The sequence below is a fragment of the Alosa alosa genome, chromosome 17 (assembly GCF_017589495.1).
Source record: "Alosa alosa isolate M-15738 ecotype Scorff River chromosome 17, AALO_Geno_1.1, whole genome shotgun sequence".
Classification (NCBI taxonomy): domain Eukaryota; kingdom Metazoa; phylum Chordata; class Actinopteri; order Clupeiformes; family Clupeidae; genus Alosa; species Alosa alosa.
In genome coordinates, this window is record NC_063205.1 from 23,754,985 (window position 1) to 23,774,984 (window position 20,000).

At 46.0% G+C, this 20,000-nt stretch overlaps 1 protein-coding gene across 1 annotated transcript in view; it reads left to right on the top strand.

Annotated features, from left to right (window-relative positions):
• Positions 1–20,000, top strand: part of celf2 (cugbp, Elav-like family member 2) — a 184,569-nt gene that overhangs the window by 155,576 nt on the left and 8,993 nt on the right. The window contains 5 exon segments of the mRNA XM_048267471.1: positions 3,230–3,293; positions 11,634–11,708; positions 11,711–11,761; positions 14,439–14,567; positions 18,839–19,027. Of these exon segments, the coding sequence (XP_048123428.1) occupies positions 3,230–3,293; positions 11,634–11,708; positions 11,711–11,761; positions 14,439–14,567; positions 18,839–19,027 (508 nt within the window).

Here is a 20,000-nt window from a genome sequence, read left to right on the forward strand (position 1 = left end):
CTCTCTCTCTCTCTCTCTCTCCCTGCCCACCTTGTCCTCCTCCTCCTCTCCCTCCATCACATTGGTCATTAAGTGCAGGCCTGTCAGAGACACCCTCGCTGCTGCCGGGTCTTTGATGTGTTCTAATGAGAGGCCTGGTTCTGACGCTCCCTCGCGGGGCTTTGCACTGGCACCCCACCACCATCATCGCTGCAGTTTTGGGGCTTAGCCCGTAGCTAGCTGCTAACCCTCTTAGGAGCCCTCTTAGGAGTAGAGGCCCAGGGGAGGTAATTGTCTCAGTGGCCTGTTGTTTGTTGTGAGCAGTTCATTAAAAGCTGAGACTCTTGAAGTAACTGGGCCCTGATATGGGGCTCAGATTGAATCTTGACATCGATAGGTTCAGATCATATCTGAGTATGTGTGTTTGTGTGTGTCTGTGTGTGTGTGTGTGTGTGTGTGTGTGAGAGAGAGTGAGAGAGAAAGAGAAAGACTGTGTGTGTGTGTGTGTGAGAGAGAGAGAGAAAGAGAGAGACTGTGTGTGTGTGTGTGTGTGTGTGTGTGTGTGCATGGGTGGATGCCACTGCAAGATGTGCTTCCCAGCTGTTTGGCCTTGTAGATTCATTCCAAGCCTGGGCCAGACTGGTCCCCCTACTCAGACACGCCAATGACCCTCTCCAACCCGTCACTGTGGTGTCAGTGCACAGCTTTGTGCTGGGAGCTGCAGAATGGCCAATTATCTGAATAATTTCTTCATTGATACATGACAGAGTATGTAGGAAGGCAAGGCACTGTGTGGGTGGCACTGGCTGGTATAGCACAGGAAAGAGCCTCTGCCGCACACAGTGCTAACTTCCTGCAGCTGTTTGCGTACGGTTGCCATGTTTGCACTTCCTGTCCAATGTGACCGCTCACTTCTCCCTTATCTCTCATTATCCAGTAGAGCTAGCCTGACGGTAGTCACAGATACCCTCCCCCTTAACCCACTGTAACATTTTAACATCAATGTTAGCGTGTTTGCCCTTTGCCCTTTAGCTAGTTAGCCTATTAGCTTGCGCGGCTAGGTTAGCTGCTAGCAGGTTAGCCTGTACAGTCTGGCGGTCTGACCGATAAGTTCCTCTCTCCTTCCTACGCTAGCCTGATAGCTGTAGACTATTGTGCGGATTTTGGCCAAATCTGTATCAAGAGTCTGTTGCTAGACGGGTAGCTGCCTTTCAAACTCTTTTAGGGTTTTAACCCTGATCGATGTCGACTCTGGAACACGATGACACCTGATTGGCTATTGTGGCAAGTCCAGGCCAGGTTTACACCAAATCCGTACCGGAGTTTACATATATCAGTGGTTTCCATAGCACCCATGCCATACCTGAGAGGACAGCACACGTGTAGGTTTTCCACCCGGTATTCTTATCTGGCTACTGGTTAAACTCTCTTCAGACAGAGGCTCTGCTTTCCAGAACCACTAAAGTAGCAGTCATGCTTACTTACTTCCTGTCATGACATCTACAGAAGGTGATTGGGCAGGTGAGAACCATGTGACAGCCCAAATTGATCTTGATTGGCTGTGAGACACGTTAGACATATTGTTTCCTACCTGTCCAGATGTTTTCAATTAGGGGTCATCCCTTGTTTAAACCTTCTTTTTACTTGAACCAAAGCCAGCAGAGTTACACACACACACACACACACACATGCACACACACACACAAACACACTACACACATACACACACACACACACACACACACACACACACACACACACACACACACACACACACACACTGTCCTTTAGGTTTGGTTTCATGGGTGTTTATCATGGATTCTTTCAGTTTTGAAATGCTCCCCTCCATAGCAGTAGATTGGATTCAGGACTGGATTCAGGCCAGCTCTTGGTCCTGCCAAGGTCTACTGCCCACGCCGAACCATCAAACAAGCACACACACACACACACACACACACACACTTCCTCCGCACTGACTGACACACAAAAACACACACACTTCCCCGAGTCGTCAACAGCTCTCCTCACACACACACACTCTCTCCTCTCGATCTGAAGTAGTCGCTGGGCTGGATTCACGAGGGCTTCAGAGCACACCGAGGCTAAGCTAGAAAGACTCAGTAGGCATGGGCCAGACTTGGGCCACACTCAAGCCAGATCTGAGGCAGATGTATGTCAGATCTGAACGAGATTCAAGCCAGACCCCAGAGGTAGGTTACCCTGGCTTCAGAAAGTGAACGACCTGCCATGTATTATTGCTTTCAACCTGTGCACTGAACACAGGTGATGCCGTGCATCAGCTGATCTATGTGGCTGAAGAGATGAGTTGCTTCAGTGGTGGAGCAAATGGTTGCAGCTAATATGTGATGACGCCAGGGCTACCCACTTTGGTGCTGACCTGGGGCAGTAGTTCAGACCAGATGAACCGGAAGTAGTTCAGGGCAGGTTCTGACCCCTGATGTGTACATAGCCACTGAACAGGAACCAAATCCAATGTGGAGTCGGTTCCAATCTGGTTCTGCAGAGGACTGTGGTTTGGACTCTGTTCTCTCCAGCTGTGCCCCGTGCTCTGAAGCCTTCAGGGAATAGAGCTCTTAAGTTTGTTTTTCATGTTGATGAAAGACATGTGATCTGTCTAACATGTGTCCTCTCTCTGTCTATCTCTCTCTCTCCCCTTCTTTCTCTCTCTTTCCATTCTGTTTTATTTCGTTCTTTGTTTGACCCTCTTTCTCTCTCTCTTTCTCTCTTTCTCTCTCTCGCTCTCTCTCTCTCTCTATCTATCTATCTATCTATCTCCCTCCATCACTGTTTAACTCTCAATGTCCCTTGTCCTTGTCCATCTCTTTCTCTCTCTCTATCTCTCCCTCATTCACTGTTTAACTGTTTATATCCTTCGTTTGCATCATCTCTTTCTCCCTCTCTCTCTATCTCTCTCTCCCTCTCTCTCTATCTCTCTCTATCTCTCACTGTTTAACTGTTTATGTCCTTTGTTTTCATCCATCTCTCTCTCTCTCTCTATCTCTCCATCTCTCTCTCTCTGTCTCTCTCCATCTCTCTCTCTCTCTATCTCTCCATCTCTCTCTCCATCTCTCTCTCTCTCTCTATCTCTCCATCTCTCTCCATCTCTCTCTCTCTCTATCTCCATCTCTCCATCTCTCTCTCTCTCTCTCTCCATCTCTCTCCATCTCTCTCTCTCTCTGTCTCTCTCTCTCCATCCGTCTCGTCCTCATCTGCCCTCTCTCCTCCTCAGCTCCTCCAGCAGGCCACATCCTCCAGCAGCTTGGGAGCATTTAGTGGGATCCAGCAGATGGCTGGTGAGTGTGAAACACACACAGACACACACACACACACACACACACACACACACACACACACACACACACACACTCATTGGGGTCCCAATGCAACTCTTCTCCCAAATCCCACTGTCCAATTAATATGAATGTACTAACACAGCAGGATACTCCTGCAACAGCACAAACACACACACACCTGAGGGCAAACACACGCACACACACACACACACACACACACACACACACACACACACACACAAAGCTCAGCACAGCACAGAACTCCCAGACAAACTAGAGGTCAAACTTGTACATCATCCTTAGGGAAAGTAGCCAGCCCCTAACACCCATCTAGCAAGACTACACTGACAAGCATGTTTAGCCCAGCTGAGAGTGTACGCATCTGTACACGCTGAGAGTGTACACATCTGTCTTACTGTGTCTGTGTCCTTTTCCTTCCCTTGTTTGCTTTCTCTCACTCTCGCTCACACACACACACACACACACACACACACACACACACACACACAGACACACACATGTACTTTATGGCAGTACAAAGGCTTAAATGCAGATTTTGAACCACCTGAAAAGCCAAGATCAGATAAACAAGCGCATAAAAGGCTTTGGAATGGCCTTGTATAAAGTGCACTAAATCTCGAGATGTCCTTAAAAGCTGGAACACGCTGAAATTGGCCATTACTCCCCCATGTCATGGTTGAGAGTATTGCACATCTTAAGTGTAGCGCTGTAGCGTTATTTGATGTACTAGCTACTCAAGGCCCTTCTGAGTTCTCTAGCATATCCACCTGAGCTATCAGGCAGGTGAGCGTTAAGTGTCTGCAATAGTTTAGGAAACAAGGAGACGGTTAATCACAGACACCACAAAGGTCACTGTCATTTCTTGGGTATTGGTAATTACGGACTGGCTTTAGATAACGTGAATCAATAAACGGCCAGACGGCTGGCCAAGGAGACGGGTGCATGGGAAGTATGGAAAGTGAACTAAAATGGTGACAAGATTGTATGTCATTTTGAACTGGTTAATGTTGTCGGTACATCAACGTTTGGCTTCATTCGTCTTGGAGAAGGCGATTTGATTACAACTGAAGTGGCAGAAGGTTACACAGTTTTTTTTTTTTTTTTTTTTTTTTTTTTAAATAATGATACTGTATGTGGTAGGTAGGGCACAGGTTCAGGCATCGGACCTTGCCTGAATAGTGCATATTTGTATGTGTGATTAGCCTTTTATTGAATGAATGAAGGAATGAATGAATGAATGAACTTAACATTTATACAGTAGCCCATGTGTTGGTTGAAGTAAGATGTCTGGCTGTTTTTGCTAATAGTGTTCAGAGAGAGGTTCACTAGTGTTTGGTCCTGGATATTCTGTTGTTTGTCATGAAAAGTTGTGTTATTTGAGGATGACAAATATGTGAAACTGCAAATGTGTGTGTGTGTGTGTGTGTGTGTGTGTGTGTGAGAGAGAGAGAGACAGAGAGAGAGAGAGAGAGAGAGAGAGAGAGAGGTGAGTCTTCCTTCTTTGTTAAGACAAGTCTGCTTTTCATGATCTTCTAATCGTATTGCTATAGACAGACAGGCATTTAAGGTAGGTGTACAGATAGACAGGCAGAGATACACACAGGCAAGCAGACAGACACGTAGGCAGATGGAGTGGGACAGTCAGACAGACAGGCTGATAGACACAGACAGACAGGAACTAGACAGGCCAGCTTCTAGCTTCTCCTCCATTTTAGAGAGAATCAGTGGCAGACACAAGCTGAATGTAGAGCTGATCCGGCTGACAGCTGGCTTACTTCTGGTTCAGTTATGGCCCAGGTCTGGCCTTTATCATGCGCGTCTACATTCCAAACCCAGATTGTAACCAACGGATACGCAAAACAGAACATCCAGAACTACAGCATAACACACTGAACATAGAACACTGACGAGCACAGCAGAACACAGCACAATAGAACATAGAACACAGAAGAGCACAGCTGAATAGAACATAGAACACAGACGAACACAGCAGAGAACAGCTGAATAGAACATAGAACACAGACGAGCACAGAGCAGCACAGCTGAATAGAACATAGAACACAGAAGAGCACAGCTGAATAGAACATAGAACACAGAAGAGCACAGCTGAATAGAACATAGAACACATACAAGCACAGCTGAATAGAACATAGAACACAGAAGAGCACAGCTGAATAGAACATAGAACACAGAAGAGCACAGCTGAATAGAACATAGAACACAGAAGAGCACAGAGCAGCACAGCGCTCCTTTCCTGAGTTTATTCTTTTGTCTCTGTCTCTCACTCTCTCTTTCCTCTCTTTCTTGTTCTCTACTCCCTCCTTTCTTCTGTGACTTCTCCTTATACTGTCCCTCCGTTCTCCCCTGTCCTTACCTTTTATATCTCCCTTTTCCTCTCCTCTCTCCTCTTCTCTTTTCTTCTCCTCTCTCTCTCATCTACTTCCTCTCTTTTCCCTTCTACTCTTTTTACTTCTCTCTCTCTCTCTCTCTCTCTCTCTGTCTCTGTCTGTGTCTCCATCTCTCTGTGGTTCTTTGAGCTGCTCAGTGGATGTGTCAGTGTTAAATTGCTTCCTGTTTATCAGGCTGTCAGTGCGCGTGTCAGAGGTGGACGTTTATAAATAGCGTGTGACCAAAAATAATTACTCGCCCTGACAACACGGCAAAATAATAATAAAAAAAACAACAAATAATTATGTTTTATAATGGGAAATGAATTAACATGAAAATAAAGACCTTGACAATGAGCAGGTCTTTGAAAGAATAGCAGCACGCACCCACACATGTGTCCTCTCTATCAAGAGTGTGGTTTTAACAACTCTATCACACACACACACACACACACACACACACACACACACGTGTCCTCTCTGTCAAGAGTGTGCTTTTAACAACTCTATCACACACACACACACACACACACACACACCGTGTCCTCTCTGTCAAGAGTGTGCTTTTAACAACTCTATCTCTACCTCTACAGCTCTACCTCACGCTGTTTTTTTCGTTCTTTTTTTACATCCGTCACTCACCAATTATAATTAGAGCTGCGTGTGTATGAAGGTGTTTCTGTGTGAAGGTGTGTGTGTGTGTGTGTGTGTGTGTGTGTGTGTGTGTGTGTGTTTCTGATAGGGTCTGCCTTGTGCCTTATCTCAGGTTAGGGTCCCCCAGAGCTGTCTCTCGCTCTCACTCATGGGCTGGAGACTCCTCCCTTTCCGTGGAAACAGACACACAAACACACACACACACACACATACACACACACACACACACTCCCTTTCTGCCTGGCTTACTGTGGAAACGGGGAAGCAGACCTCCACACACACTACTTTGGCCTTATCCAGCACACTCAATCTCTCACCCCGTCTTTTTCAATTTCTAACACAGGCAGACAGACTCATTTACAGGCACACACACACACACACACACACACACACACACACACACACACACACACACACACACACACACACACACACACACACACACATACACACACACACACACACACACACACACACACACACACACACACAGTGTGGATTGCCACACATGCCCAGCACAGAGACCAATGTGTCCAACTTTTCTCACTGCCATCTCCCAGATCCTCTGTGGCCGTGCATCTGTTGCCGGGCAACGATGGGTGATTGGCAGCCGACGTGGGCAGCTGACATCTGGTGGCTCTCTTGTGTAGTGTGGGTGAGGAGCTCTAAGGGGGCCAATTATCCACGCCCAACATTCAATTAAAGCAGCTGAGATCCCGCACGGCCGACTCCATCTGTACACACACACACACACACACACACACACACACACACACACACACACACACACACATGCACACACACACACACACACACACACACACACACACACATACACACACACACACACACACCGCATACTCACACACACACACATGCATACACACACACACACACACACACACACACACATGCATACTGTACACACACACACACACACACAGAGACATACTCACAGGCTGCTAATGGCATATGGGACATGTGTGTGTGGGAGAGGGGGGTGTCTGTGTGTGTGTTGGGGGTTAAGTGTGTGTAGTAATGTCTGTGATGTGATGACGTTTTGTCTGTGTGCTTATAGCTCAAAGTGACAATGCTTCATTTTTGTCAAGAAAATTTCTGATCATACGTATCTTAATGACTAATCAACACATCAAGCACCCATTATGTGCCATTTAAACTACATTCTTGACTATATTTGACAAACTCACAGATGCACTGAAATAAATGAACCTGGCAGAGTAAATAAGACAGTGAAATGTAGCGATATCATCAGGACTTTGCCAGCAGTCAAGAAAACCAAACCATGGTGTCGTGAGAAAAAGCAGCAGAATTTGTTTTAGAGGATTAAAGGGTAGGTTGGTTTTAGAGGATTAAAGGGTATGTTGACTAAAGTCTTTCAACATCAGTATGACTGCTACAGTCACTCTGCTCAGGCAAAATAGAATCTATTTTGATTACAGTGTTTACAGATTGGTAAAAGATATATTTATTACCCTGTTGACACACCGTAAAAAAAACAACGAGCAGTTAAATAAGTAAAGCTCTGTGCGTTTCCGTGCTAAAAGCAGGCACTAGCCCCGAGGCGCTGACGTCTGTGCTGTCTGCGGTTGGCTAATGGCCGGACTCCTCTCGCTAATGGAGTTCTATGCAGATTGCAGCTCTTAGTCTGGGCGGCCCACACACAGGTACAGAGTGTGCCGGCGCTGCTGTCGCAGCCGCGGTGGGAGTTAGTCGCCGCGCGCTAACCTCGCTGCTCAAGTTCCGCCAGCCAGCAGTGATTAAGTGCCATTAGATGTGACATGACGTGTACAGTATGTGTGTGTGTGTGGTGTGGTGTGTGTGTGTCCGTATGTGATTGTGTGTGTGTGTGTGATGAGGTCAGTGTGGAAGAGGCTCTCGAGCGCTGAATCACCCTTGTTAGCGCGAGTTACTTTAGCGTCGGGAACAAAGCGTCAGCCACACAAGTGCCTCTCTGAAGCAGAAGCCGCGAAGCGACGGAATTAAAGGTTAACTGGCGCCAAAAACATTCCCCACTCTTCACGGCCGGTGTTGTTTGTGTTTACCGCGAACCTTGTTGTCACCTGTTTGGCAAAGTGTTTTTGTCCTTGATCTGGCGCTGTCGCACTCCACGTCACTTTCAAAGTGGAGCTGGGATGAAAGTGTCTGCCGATGCACGCACACGTCATGGAGCCTACTTTTTACTGGCGACAGGAACCAAAATAGAACAAACTCAACTTGAAAAGGCTTGTGTTATTTAGCATATGGAGTAATTGTCGTCCACGTCTGAAGATGGTCAGTTCTTTCTGTCTGATTTGTCAGATCTGTGATTTGATCTGACAGTATTCAGAGTACAGGCGTTATTCTTTTGGGGGAGACAAGCGTTATTGCTCCTTGATATGGCTCTGGTAGAGAAGAATGAGATTTGATCCTATTTTATCTTTTAAAACTTTGAGCTATTGAAGTTTAACTGTGTCAAGTTCTGCGAGAGGTATGTGTGTGTGTGTGTGTGTGTGTGTGTGTGTGTGTAATGTGTTTCTGAAGTATTAATATTTAGGTCACATGCCTTTTGCTTTCTGGCTGGTTTCAGCCCTGGTTTCGGAGGCGTGTGTGTGTATTTGTATGTGTGTGCGTGTGTGTGTGTGTGTGATGAGGTCAGTGTGGAAGAGGCTCTGGCTGAATCACCCTTGTTAGCGAGGTTGCTTTTAAGCGTCGGGGCAGCGTGGCCTAGTGCCTCTCTGAGGCAAGAAGCCTTGAAGCGACGGAGTCTGAAGTTAACCTGTAGCCAAAAACATTCCCCACTCTTCACGGCCCGGTGTTGTTTGTGTTTACCGCAGACCTTGTTGTCACCTGTTTGGCAAGTGTTTTGTCCTTGATCTGCGCTATCGCCTCCGCGTCACTTCAAAGTCGACTGGGATGAAAGTGTCTGCGATGCGCTGCGATCATGGAGCCTACTTTTACTGGCGACAGGAACCAAAATAGAACAAACTCAACTTGAAAAGGCTTGTGTTATTTAGCATATGGAGTAATTGTCGTCCACGTCTGAAGATGGTCAGTTCTTTCTGTCTGATTTGTCAGATCTGTGATTTGATCTGACAGTATTCAGAGTACAGACGTTATTCTTTTGGGGGAGACAAAGCGTGTTATTGCTCCTTGATATGGCTCTGGTAGAGAAGAATGAGGATTTGATCCTATTTTATCTTTTAAAACTTTGAGCTATTGAAGTTTAACTGTGTCAAGTTCTGCGAGAGGTATGTGTGTGTGTGTGTGTGTGTGTGTGTGTGTGTTTCTGAAGTATTAATATTTAGGTCACATGCCCCTTTGCTTTCTGGCTGGTTTCAGCCCTGGTTTCTGAGACGGTGTGTGTGTGTGGTGTGGGTGTGTGTGTGTCCGTGATGTGATTGTGTGTGTGTGTGTGATGAGGTCAGTGTGGAAGAGGCTCGAAATGCTGAATCACCCTTTGTTAGCTGAAGTTACTTTGTCGGGGAACAAAGCGTCAGCCACACAAGTGCCTCTCTGAAGCAGAAGCCGCAGGCGACGGAGTGCAAAGTTAACACAACGCCAAAAAACATTCCCCACTCTTCACGGCCCGGTGTTGTTTGTGTTTACCGCAGACCTTGTTGTCACCTGTTTGGCAAGTGTTTTGTCCTTGATCTGCGCTGTCGCACTCCACGTCACTTCAAAGTGCGACTGGGATGAAAGTGTCTGCCGTACGCACACGTCATGGAGCCTACTTTTTACTGGCGACAGGAACCAAAATAGAACAAACTCAACTTGAAAAGGCTTGTGTTATTTAGCATATGGAGTAATTGTCGTCCACGTCTGAAGATGGTCAGTTCTTTCTGTCTGATTTGTCAGATCTGTGATTTGATCTGACAGTATTCAGAGTACAGACGTTATTCTTTTGGGGGGGGGGGGAGACAAACGTGTTATTGCTCCTTGATATGGCTCTGGTAGAGAAGAATGAGGATTTGATCCTATTTTATCTTTTAAAAACTTTGAGCTATTGAAGTTTAACTGTGTCAAGTTTGCGAGAGGTATGTGTGTGTGTGTGTGTGTGTGTGTGTGTGTGTGTGTTTCTGAAGTATTAATATTTAGGTCACATGCCCCCTTTTGCTTTCTGGCTGGTTTCAGCCCTGGTTTCTGAGACGTGTGTGTGTATTTGTATGTGTGTACGTGTGTGTGTGTGTGTGTGTGTCTGTGTCTTTGGCGGTGTGTTTTTGTGTGTTCTTACTCCCTTGAGGACACAGTCACAATAGGTCTTGTGTGTCAAAGACATGGTCAGCATCTCAATGGCATGAATCCTGTGAAGTTCCCTGAGCTCCTTGGATGCTGGATGAAGACATGAAATGACCACCAGTCACGTTTATCAATGATGATTGTACTATTTTTGATATTTATTACACATTTAATACATACTTAACAACACATGACTTTGCTTGTCCTCTATCAAAGAAGTGAGAAACAGGAGACAGCATCACATTAGTCTGTACATTCTACCCAAAATTCTTGTGACATCACAGAATACAGCATCCGTTTGGAGTGGTCGTGTTGTAGTTGTCAGGGCAGTTTATCAGCAGGCAAAGAGTGTGTTGTGGTTGTGATGAATTGGTAACACTCTCTTTTAAACCTTGGTGTCTGCCTGACCCCTGACAGTATTTTGTTGAGTGTGTGTAGTGTGAGGTTGGCTTTACATTTGGCTCAGTTTTACAGTTTGTTTGTGTTCATGGTCTACCTTATATTTTTTCTTTGCAGTTTTGTTAGTACCAAGATGGTATGACATTAGCAAGTTGTTGCTATTTTGTCAGTTACCTGCAAGTGATTCGTACATTTTTGTTGGCAACAACATGAAAGACAATTGATAAACCTGACACCTGATAAACATTTGTTTAGCATTCAGCAACATAGTTGACATTTCTTAGCATCCTGACAGACATTTGTTAGCTTTATGCGAGCTAACATTTTAGAAATATTTGACCATGCTGGTAACTGCATTATTCGACATTTGTACCCCCACCAGCACCCTGCTACGCTAGCAGCATGTCAGTGGTGTGACGCTGCTCACGTTCTGACATATTTTATTATGCTGCTAGCCACCTTATTTATTAGCGTCCTTCTAGCTACCGTCTAGACATTTGTTATCATCCTGCTAGCTACCGTTTAGACATTTGTCAGCACCCTGTTAACTACTAGGCTATTTAGACACTTGTTTAGCGGCCAGCTAGCCTATAGCAGCATGTTAGTGGTGTGACTCTGCTCACGCTCTGGCTCCTCTCCGTAGGTATGAACGCTCTGCAGTTGCAGAACCTAGCCACGTTAGCTGCCGCGTCGCCGCAAGCAGCAACGGCCAGCTCGGGCCCTCCACCCTGGCCTCCTCTGGGGGCTCTCTGGGAGCGCTGGCCAGCCCAGGTAACCCCCAACCCAACCAACCCCCAACCACCTCCTGCCCCGACCCCTGCAGCCATGTTTTTCATCAACAACCCCCCCTCCCACCCCCACACTCCCCATACCACCACCATCACCATCGTGGTTGTCCTCGTCATTGTCATCTCCATCGGCAGTGCTATGGCCAGTCGTGGTCATAACGAGTTCAATTTCATCATCGGTGTCTCCTCGTCATGGTCGTAGTTTGCCGTACCCTGGTCATTTAAACCTGTGTTTTCATCGTTGATACAGCAGTCTTGTCATTTTCATGGTTTTAGAAGTCTTCCATCATCACAGTAGTCATTGTAACCTCTGCGGTTGCCATGGCTATCATTGCTGTGTCCGTGGTCCCATGTTGATGACTTCACGCATCTGGATGTAAGGGTGGAGATTTGATCACGCAATCAATTACTGCTTGTCAGTTTTGCTTCCCCCAATCATTCCCTTGACTGTATGTGCATGTGTATGTTTGTATGTGTTATTTGTATGTGCATTTAAGAATGCGTTTTTTTGTATTCTGTGCATATGTGTGTGTCTCTGTGTTTTTGTGTGTGTGTGTGTGTGTGTGTGTGTGTGTGTGTGTGTGTGTGTGTGTGTGTGTGTTTGCATGCACTGTTGTAGCTCCATTTGTGCCAATGCCATGTGACATGCTGCAGTGTGTGTGTGTGTGGGGTGTGTTACTGTGACCTCGTGCTTGTGTTGTGGGTTAGTGATCGTACAGTGTAGAGTGAACAGTGACTACTGCCAGAGCCACTCTGTAAGCAGAACCACCAAAGGGGCACTCAGTGTTTCTGGGGGGACGAGAAATGGTGTTACACCTTAGGTGTGTGCTGTGCTGCATTTTCCACTGAGGGCTGATTTGTGCAGTCGTTGCATACATACTCTCTTCTTCATCTTCTTCTTCTTCTTCTTCCTCTCTTCTTATCTCTTTCTTCTTCTCGTTCTTGTTCCCTCTCTCACTGCATATGCGCTTGTTTTCTCGGTCTTGCTCACAAAAGCATGTTTGTGCTTCGTGGCATTAAAGATCGTCTGGCTCTCTCCACTTCGCTCCTTCCTTCTCTTGCTCTCTTCTCTTCTCTGCTACTTTTCTACACTTTCTTCTCCTCCTTTTTATTTTGAGTTTGTATTCACTCTCTTTTTTTTCTTCTCTTACCAACGTGCCTGTGTAACTGTGCTGAAGGCTGCATCGTGTTTGCCTTGTCAACAGATGACCCTGTATGTGCATTTATGTGTCATGTGTGTATGTGTGTGTGTGTATGTGTGTGTGTGTGTGTGTGTGTGTGTGTGTGTGTGTGTGAGAGAGAGAGAGTGAATGAGGGAGAAAGAGAAAGAAGAAGTGCATGCAGGTTTGTGGGTTCTCTTTGTTTGTGTGGGTTTGGGTGTGTGTATGTGGGTGCGTGCGTGCATGCGTGCGTGTGGTGTGTGTGTGTGTGTGTGTGTGTGTGTGTGTGTGTGTGTGTGTGTGTGCGCGTGTGTGTGTGTGTGTGCGTGTACGCGCGCCCAGGGGCACTTGCAGGTGGTTATGCTGCCAGCCAGCTCCAACTCAGGGCCGTGTTCTCCTGTAATAGTTTTTCCATCCCCATGTCAGTGTGAATTCCATAAACCTGGGTGCATTCTATAAAGTCCACTTCGCTTCACTGTTCCCTCATATAAAAACAGCAACACATCATCCTCGTGTAAAAAACAGAAGCACATCATCCTCGTTTATGAACTGCTTCTTGTGAGACCTTCACAAGGCCACTCAGAGACTTTTAAGACTCTCACCTCATCTCCTCCATCTTCTCCTGTGACTTCTTACTCTGCTCATTTGGGTTTGTGTGTGTGTGTGTGTGTGTGTGTGTGTGTGTGTGTGTGTAGGTGTGTGTGTGTGTGTGTGTGTGTGTGTGTGTGTGTGTGTGTGTGTGTGTGTGTGTGTAGAGCGGAAAGTGGATACAGTGGGAGTGTGGGAGTGTGTGTGTGTGAGGGAATTTCTCTGTGAGCCTGTCTTACACAAGCACACAACCTGTCTTTCCTCAATTTTTGTTTCTTTTCTTTTTCCTTTGTTTGAGCTCTCTCTCTCTCTATCTCTGTCCCTCATCTCTGCCCCTTCCTACTTGTTCCTCTCTCTATCTCCTCTCTCTCTCTCTGTATTTACTCCTCTCTTTTTCTGCATCTCTATCACCCTCTCCCTCCTCCCATCTCTCTGCCCCTCTCCCTCCTTCTCTTTTCCTTTCCTCCATCTCCCTCTCTCTCTCCTCAGCTTCTCTCTATCTCTGTCCCTCATCTCTGCCCCTTCCTACTTGTTCCTCTCTATCTCCTCTCTCTCTCTCTCTGTATTTATCTTTTTTCTGTCCCCTCCCCATCTCTCCCTCCCTCTCTCCTTCTCTCTCTCTCTCTCTCTCTCTCTCTCGCTCTCTCTCTCTCTATCTCTCTGTCCCTCATCTCTGCCCCTTCCTACTTGTTCCTCTCTCTATCTCCTCTCTCTGTATTTACTCCTCTCTTTTTCTGCATCTCTATCACCCTCTCCCTCCTCCCATCTCTCTGCCCCTCTCCCTCCTTCTCTCTCTCTCCCTCCCTCTCTCCTACTCTCTCCCCCTCTCCCTATCTTTTCCTCCTCTCTTTCTCTCTTCATCCCCCCATCCTCCACCTCTCCCCCCCCTGTCCCCCTGTCTCTCTCCCCCAGCAGCTGGTACCACGGCTACGTCCAGTGCAGGGGCCATGGGCTCACTGGGCTCCCTGGGCACCCTGCAGGGCCTGGCGGGAGCCACCGTGGGCCTCAACAACATCAACGCACTAGCAGGTAGTGTCAACAGTGAGTATACCAGAGCCATCTGTCTCCAGCACCCATCCCACCAACCATCATAAGACACCCACCCACCCACCCACCCCTAGGACCGCCTCAACACACACACACACACACACACACACACACACACACACAGACACATGTGCACGTATGCACAGATACACGCACTCTCAGACACACATCCACACACACACACACACACACACACACACACATGTGTGCACGTATGCACATACACACACTCTCAGACACACATGCACACACACACGCACACACACACAACACACAAACACACACACAGACACACACACACACACACACACACACACACACACACACACACACACCTCATTTCACCCATCTGACTCATCTTGTGCTGCTTTTGCTGATGTACAGTCACAGAGAGATGCCCCAGTCAAAGAAGACACACACACACACACACACACACACACACACACACACACACACATATATATATATATATATATATAAGCAGTTAGTGAGGTATGTTTCTCAAGATGCATACATAAAACCATACATGTCTTGTCCACAATGTGTAGTTACACAACAGCTCTCTCAAATGATGCCAAGGAAAGCACACCTTTAAAACGGCAACTGCAAACTAAGCTGATCTGGTCACTACATACAATACTGCACTAAGGACAATCGTGCACTAAGAACAATAGTGCACTCAGGCATCTCCCTGTTGGCTATCATACAGCTCCATTTGCATATGCACACTAAACACACACAGACACACGCACACACACGGACGCACGCACACACACACACACACACACACACACACACACACAGTATGGTATTGTATTGTACTGTAATGTATTGTGCACATTCTGCTACCTCATTCGCTCCCTGGGTGTTTCTACAAAGCTGCACGAGTTTTGTCACTGTGTCATGTTCTGTTCTGTGTGTGTGTGTGTGTGTGTGTGTGTGTGTGTGTGTGTGTGTGTGTGTGGGTGTGTGTGTGTGTGTGTGTGTGTGTGTGCCTGTAAATGAGTCTGTCTGCCTGTGTTAGAAATTGAAAAAGACGGGGTGAGAGATTGAGTGTGCTGGATAAGGCCAAAGTAGTGTGTGTGGAGGTCTGCTTCCCCGTTTCCACAGTAAGCCAGGCAGAAAGGGAGTGTGTGTGTGTGTGTGTATGTGTGTGTGTGTGTGTTTGTGTGTGCAGGGAACTAGTGATAAAACCCAGCAGTTATCAACCTGTTCTATGGAATATGTGATGCAGTTATACCATCGTTTACCAAGGTGCACAGTCAGTGCATATATATCCTAAACTCTCAAAGATCCTTTATGGATTGCTTAGAAAAATGAGCCTTCTCCATATGAAAAATGGTTTAATTCTTCAGAGCAGAATACTACCATAAACTAGTCTGAAGGTGACAGAATGCAACACCTGCATTACAATGTTGTTAGCAGTAGTGTATGTGTGTCTGTGTGTGTGTGTGTGTGTGTGTGTGTGTGTGTGTGTGTGTGTTATTTATAAGACATTCTCCAAAATGGACTGTCCATCCTCCCTCACTGACCTTTAGGATTAGGGTGTGAGAGTGTGTGTGTGTGTGTGTGTGTGCGTGCCTGTTTGTGTCTGTGCTTACGTGTGTGTGTGTGTATGTGTGTGTGTGTGTGTAAGCCAGTATTTGTGTGAGACGTAATCTCCTCTGCATGGTTAAGGCCGATCTGTATTTAATTGCATATTAAAGGTCAGTGCTGTAATCATTTGGAAATAAATGAATGGGCCGTTCTTCTGGACACAGCATGCATCAGTGGTGGCCCGACACAGAATGAATGACCTGTTCTCCCCTACACAGTCATCATTTGTTATCGTCCCGCCTGGACAGGGTCAGCCCAGCCAGACAGTAAATCTGGACTAAACGGATGACACACACACACACACGCTCACGTACATACACACACACACACACACACACACGTGCATACATATATTTTAGATGCATTCATCTTCCCTTATAAACACTAGCTTGTAATGCATACACACTCTCTGTCTTGGGCACGTGGAAATTTGCATGCACACACACACACACACACACACACACAGTCACACATACAAAGTAGTATGGATCTATAATGAGACTTGATTTAGAGGCGGTGTGCAATGTCCTGTCTACATGTCTGGGGCACGCTCCATCCACCCCTATGCTCCATGTCCTAACCTGTGTGTGTGTGTGTGTGTGTGTGTGTGTGTCGATGTGTGTGTGCGTGTGTGTGTGTGTGCGTGTGTGTGTGTGTGTGTGTGTGTGTGTGTGTGTGTGTGTGTGTGTGTGTGTTTGTACGTGTGTGTGTCCGTCGTTCTGTATGTGTCTATGTTTTGGTGTATATCCAATGACAATTTGTACAAGTCCACATTTATCTGCTGTCAGAAAAGAAAACACACTCCTGTTCACACTCCTGGTCACATTGCTGGTGAAACCTATAAACTGCTTTAGTTTGGCCCAGTTTGTACATTTGTAATGTTCTACATTTAGCGGTTTCATCCCTCTCCAATGCAGTGGTTACTGTGGAGATGTGGGATTAACTATCGATTATAGCTGGAGGTCTGGTTGATGTGTGTGACTGACTCGTTGAAATTATCATTGTGCAGCTAAACAAACACGTTAAATTCATTTATTTCCCATTTAAATGAGGGCTACTGTTTCAGTGCAGTAATATAAACATTCCGCCTGATTAATGCAAATCCCTAGAAACAAAATCAATTAAATTAAATTGAATTGAATTAAATTAAATAAACCTCTCAAAATAAAACTGACGGCCTTTTCTTCCTGGTGATGGTTATGTAACCCTGTGTAAATTTAACATGGCTAAACTAGGGTGAGCAGTGGTGCATTGTGGGTCTGAGAAGACTGGTCAAATTTTTTTGAATGTATGCGAGGCTATCACGTCTGGTGTGTAGCTATATCCTGTTTGTCCTGCCTGGACAGGGTCAGCCTGGCCAGACAGTAAATCTGGACTAAACAGATGACACACACACACACACGCTCACACACACAGACACGAACATACACATCTTTTAGATGCATTCATCTTCCCTTGTAAACACTAGCTTGTAATGCATACGCACTCTCTGTCTTTGGCACATGCAAATGTGCATGCACACACACACTCACACACACACACACACACACACACACACATACACATACATACATATACACATGCAGTACACATACACATACACACACACACACACACACACACACACACACACACACACACACACACACACAAACAAACACACACACACTTCAATTTAATTAAATTGATTTCATTTCTAGGTATTTGCATTAATCAGGCGGAATATAGTCTGAGAAGACTGGTCTAATTTTATTTGAATATATGCGAGGCTATCACGTCTGGTGTATAGCTTTTTCCATTGATTAAAGTGGAAGCAAACTGTTGTAGCATACGCTCCGCGAACAGAACGCTTGAGTTACGTGCTTAGTGTATCCTTGCCTGTGCGTGCCCTAAAGAAGGTGAGGTGGGATTGCAGCTCCAGTTCATCGTTTGTCATTCCCTCCCCCATGACCTCCTCATCTTCTCCAAGTATCAGTAAGAGCTTCAACAGCTGGAAAAGCCTCTATAGACTCCTACAGTCACTGCAGAGGCAGTCTCTGAGTGGGCCTCCAGCTTCGTCCCACACAACACCAGGCATTTGTGTGTGTGTGTGTTTTTAAACAGATAAATGAGGACTTAAAGACTAAAATATATGTAATGTTAATTTACATGTATTTTTGTACAGTCTTGTCTGTAAACAGAATATCTGTATATCTTCTATGTATGACTAATAATTGTTGATTATGTCATTGCTCTGTCAAATTCTGTGGCATGCACATTTTTATTAGTCTATTGTGTTGTATTTTTATGTGTGTGTGTGTGTGTATGTGTGCGTGTGTGTGTGTGTGTGTGTGTGTGTGTGTGTGTGTGTGTGTGTGATGTAATGTTTGTGTATCGTGCTGTGTGTGTGTATTGTATATGTATATTGTGCTGTCCGTGTACATGTGTGTGTGTGTGTGTGTGTGTGTATTTTGTGTGTATATCGTGCTGTACGTGTGTGTGTGTGTGTGTGTGTATTGTTTGTGTATATCGTGCTGTCCATGTTCGTGTATGTGTGTGTGTGGCGTGTTGGTGTCTCAGTGTGTGTAGTGAAGAAACACACCCCCTGAACTTTGAAGCGCTAATAAGTAAGTGCACTTCTTCTTTCTTTATTGTTGGGTTTTTATGTAAAGTTGCTCAAATGCTCTCAGGTATGGCGGCGCTCAATGGCGGACTTGGCGCAGGACTGACCAACGGCTCAGCCGGACCCATGGACGCGCTCACGCAGGCTTACTCAGGGATCCAGCAGTACGCCGCTGCCGCCCTGCCGACCCTCTATAGCCAGTCTCTGCTGCAGCAACAGAGTGCAGCCGGCAGCCAGAAAGAGGGTGTGTATTCGGGTGTGTATGGGAGAGTGGGCCGGGGTTTGTGTGTGTGTGTCTTTGTGTGTCTGTGTGTGTGTGTCGTTCGTGTGTGTGCGTGTGTGTGTGTGTGTATGTGTATGTGTGTGTGTGTGTGTGTGTGTGTGCTTGTGTGTGTGTGTGTGTGTGGAGAGGGGGCCCACCCTCTATAGCCAGTCACTGCTGCAGCAGCAGAACGCCAACGACAGCCAGAAAGAGGGTGTGTACTCGCGTGTGTATGGATGTGTGGGACAGGGTTTGTGTGTGTGTGTGTGTGAAGAGGAGGGGGGGTGATGTGGCATGTCCACTTTCTACAGCCAGTTACTGCTGCACAGGGTTTCCGCAGGGTTTTAAAAAGTATTAAAAAGTAGTAATTCGTGATTTTACGAAGAATTACATTTAGTAACTATTTTTTTAAACAATGAATATTCAAATCGCCACTCCTAGACTGTGAGAGCCGCTGCAAGATCCTTACTTCATCAGTAGCCTAATATCATAGGTGTAGTAATGACTTTCACTTGCACATTGTTAAGGCACAACACCCCAAGTCATTTTGAAATTGTTTTGTTTTTGAGTCAGCACATACAGCCCTTTCGGCATATACAAGCGCATCGGTGCATAGTAACTGTAACATGGCCTATTATTACAAGCCACATCAGTCACGTCACTTGACAGTGAAGCTAGCATGAGGGCAGACATTTAAGTTAAACAAACTGCTTACACATGACCTTATCCTGCCTTGCATTTAGGCTACTTGTGAATGCGTAGTGTTAAATAAATAAATGTAAATGAATGCATCCTGATGTTTGTTTAGCCTAGGTTTTGCCACGCTGAGTTGGTGTAAAGTCCCTTGACAGTGTGTGCACACAGAGGCCAATATGTGTGCTGTAAGTGGGGTAATAATAGACCTGTGAAGTTTGCCTACAAAAAGGTCATCTTTGACCATATAAAGCTGTCATCTTTGCCCATATAA